This window comes from Aplysia californica, unplaced genomic scaffold, assembly GCF_000002075.1.
Source record: "Aplysia californica isolate F4 #8 unplaced genomic scaffold, AplCal3.0 scaffold00152, whole genome shotgun sequence".
In the NCBI taxonomy this organism is placed as follows: Eukaryota; Metazoa; Mollusca; class Gastropoda; order Aplysiida; family Aplysiidae; genus Aplysia; species Aplysia californica.
In genome coordinates this window covers 555178-557973 of record NW_004797422.1, presented here as the reverse complement: position 1 = coordinate 557973, position 2796 = coordinate 555178, and the positions used below count along the sequence as shown (strand labels likewise).

Sequence of the window (2796 nt, the reverse complement as noted above, 5' to 3'; positions counted from 1 at the left end):
ACACACACACACACACACACACAAACGTACACTGACACGCATACTTACACAGGTAGACTACCCACTCACACAAACGTGCCCCATCACTCAAAATAAATAATCCACTGGACAAGTGCATGTCAAACTTTTTTTTATAGCCAACTCCCACTTTTGTCACTTTTAAGTTTAAGTCGCTAAATTTACGTACCGCCTAAAAACATAATTCCCAAGCGGCCAACCAAAATGATCAAATCACCCTCTAGTGGGTGACATCGCCCAGTTAGGCACGTATCGAATAGACTCAAACAATAGTGTATATTGTATTTTACTCAAAGTAATACATTGTAGATTGACTGCAGAGGCGAAGGATGACTTGTTTGACAGAGGAATCAAAGTGAGACAAAGAACCAGACATGCAGAGATATCAATGAACCCAATGGCGTCTGTGGTGTGCCGATTAGGGTTAGGCAGCTCGCTGTCGCATGTACTGGACCGGAATTCGATTCTCCAGTGGGAAGAAATATTAACAAATATAGATCCAGTTATTTGTGCATGTAGGCTACTCGTATCCCTTTCAGTCTGGGTTGGTCCTGACAGGCTGAGTTGGAGGCCTGCCCCATAAATGATTAAAATGATGTCGACAGGGAAACAAAAGCACCTACGGAATAAAATGAGATCACACAAGAAAAGCTTTCCCGCAATAGGAGCAAAATTTTAAAAAATTTCCTAATCGAGCCGGCATCACTGAACTGTGAATCATATTCACCTGCCAAAATAATCGAGAAACTCTCTAATTAAATATTAATTGTTCCTTTTTCGGGCAAAACTTAAACATAACTTGTAAACATGCGGTGAGAATAATGGTCCGAAATTTTTTAACAGTAAATTTAACTGAAGATGTGAATACACAATCAGATAGCGAAGAAACAGAGATGATAATACTACACATATATTATCAATTGCGTTTCTAATTTGGCTGTCTTCCTCTATCGTCTCGTGAGCTTGAGCCGACGTCATAATTATGTTATGACCTCATTATACGGTGGTAAAAAATCGAGGAAAAAACAAACAAAGAAAAAACAGCCCCACAGCAGCCATGATATTATTAGTGAGATTATTATTATTAGGAGTTAGCCCTCCCTCCCCCCTTTTTTAAGTAGACTCTACTAGTATGATTGTAAGCTTACATAATCAGTGCTTGTGACTGCTGATGAGATTGACCCGAGAGGGGTGAACAGGGTAATCTTATGTGACAATGAAACAGTTTCGGCACTGGTAATTTTATGAACATCTATTCAAATTTATAAGGCCTACGTCTGTGGTTAAATTTGACTGCGACGATCTTCCATAATTAAGGAAGGGAACCAGTGATTATACGATTATGTAGGTGCTTCGCCCCTGTATTGTCTTGTTACATCCTATAAACACGTCTTCCCCCCCACAAGTTAAGTCCGGACACAGAGTCTTCCAAAGAATAATATGTGGCTCGACGCGGTGGAATCAGGCGCTCGTCAGTTTTGGAGCATGAGAGGTTATTGGTATCATTTTAAACCGTGTTCATTTGTTCATCTTTTGGTAAAAAATATCGATTTAACTTGAACAAAAGTCGAGATATTTGCGGTTGAAGGAGGTGGGGGGGGGTCACCTGGTTTCAGTGGAAAAATTAGCAAGAAAATGGCCGCCAAAGTTTGGTGACTTTCAAAGCTCGAGAGTCATTGGAAACTGGAAACGTATATTTTTTGTGCCTTTATTCAGCATTTTCATAAAAAATCAGCACATAAATGTGTTTTTAAATGGAAATAAAATGTGCTGAGCCAAAAAAAACAAGAATTTGATCAAACTTGCCAGATCGTCAGAAACATGCCGATATCTTCGATTTCATTATTTTGACGAGCGCCCAATTTCACCACGTTGCCTCACATATTATTAGATCTATTAGATCTACGCTAATTGTGGAGTACTGTCTTCAACAAAGGGAAGGCCACACCAATCCTGAATGTGTTTAGAAAAACCTTTCGAGATAATAAATTTGATAGTCTATCACTTGGCGATATGGTCACAACGCAAACGATGTCACGATCTGCTTTCCATTCGAAAGGTGGCATGATGTGTCTGTTGAAGTTGTGATAAGGGCCCCATTTCGTATTTGTTTTTGTATTAGTATTTGTTTTTTTGGTTGGTTGAAATAAGAGTATAGAATCTAGTCGAGATCGGACGTCAAGTACTCAAATCAACACCGAGTGAGCTCGGATAGCTGTTAAACTTAACAGCTTATTGAGTTCGAAGTGCTTTTTACTATAATGTGATATAAACACATCACAGATCTATATCTGTTTTTAAAAAAAGGATCTGATTATATAGTTCCTCTTACAGCTCTCGCACATTTGCGCAGTAATTGTGATACATTTTTTACATAACAATACTTTACTGGCCTAAAGAATAATTTTCGCTTGAACTCTATTTATTTCCTGAATGTGCTTCGAACTGAGTTCGAAAAGGAGCAAGCTCTTGACTCTTGACAGCGGGTTTTAATTTCTTCCGTAGACATGCCATAAAAGAGCAGACTATAACAAAATCATAACATTGCGCCTTTCACAATCTGAACGTGAGGAAAGCTTTGGTTTGTTCGATGACTTTTTCCAGTGGACACATCATGTCTCTTTGCCTGCTGGCTGGATTGTGTCTCTTAGTTTCTTTATCGTCTCTGGAAGCTGCGCAAGGTAATACTCTGAGTAACTTTGATTTCTGATGATGACGATGCGTAATCATCATCATCATCATCATCATCATCATCATCATCATCATCATCATCATCAT

General features: G+C 38.8%; 1 protein-coding gene across 1 annotated transcript in view; it reads left to right on the top strand.

Annotated features, from left to right (window-relative positions):
- Nucleotides 1–2473: 2473 nt before the first annotated feature.
- Nucleotides 2474–2796, top strand: part of LOC101849922 (serine-rich adhesin for platelets) — a gene marked incomplete in the record, with an annotated part of 23268 nt that continues 22945 nt past the window's right edge. The window contains 1 exon segment of the mRNA XM_013081942.2: nt 2474–2699. Coding sequence (XP_012937396.1) covers nt 2609–2699 — 91 coding nt within the window.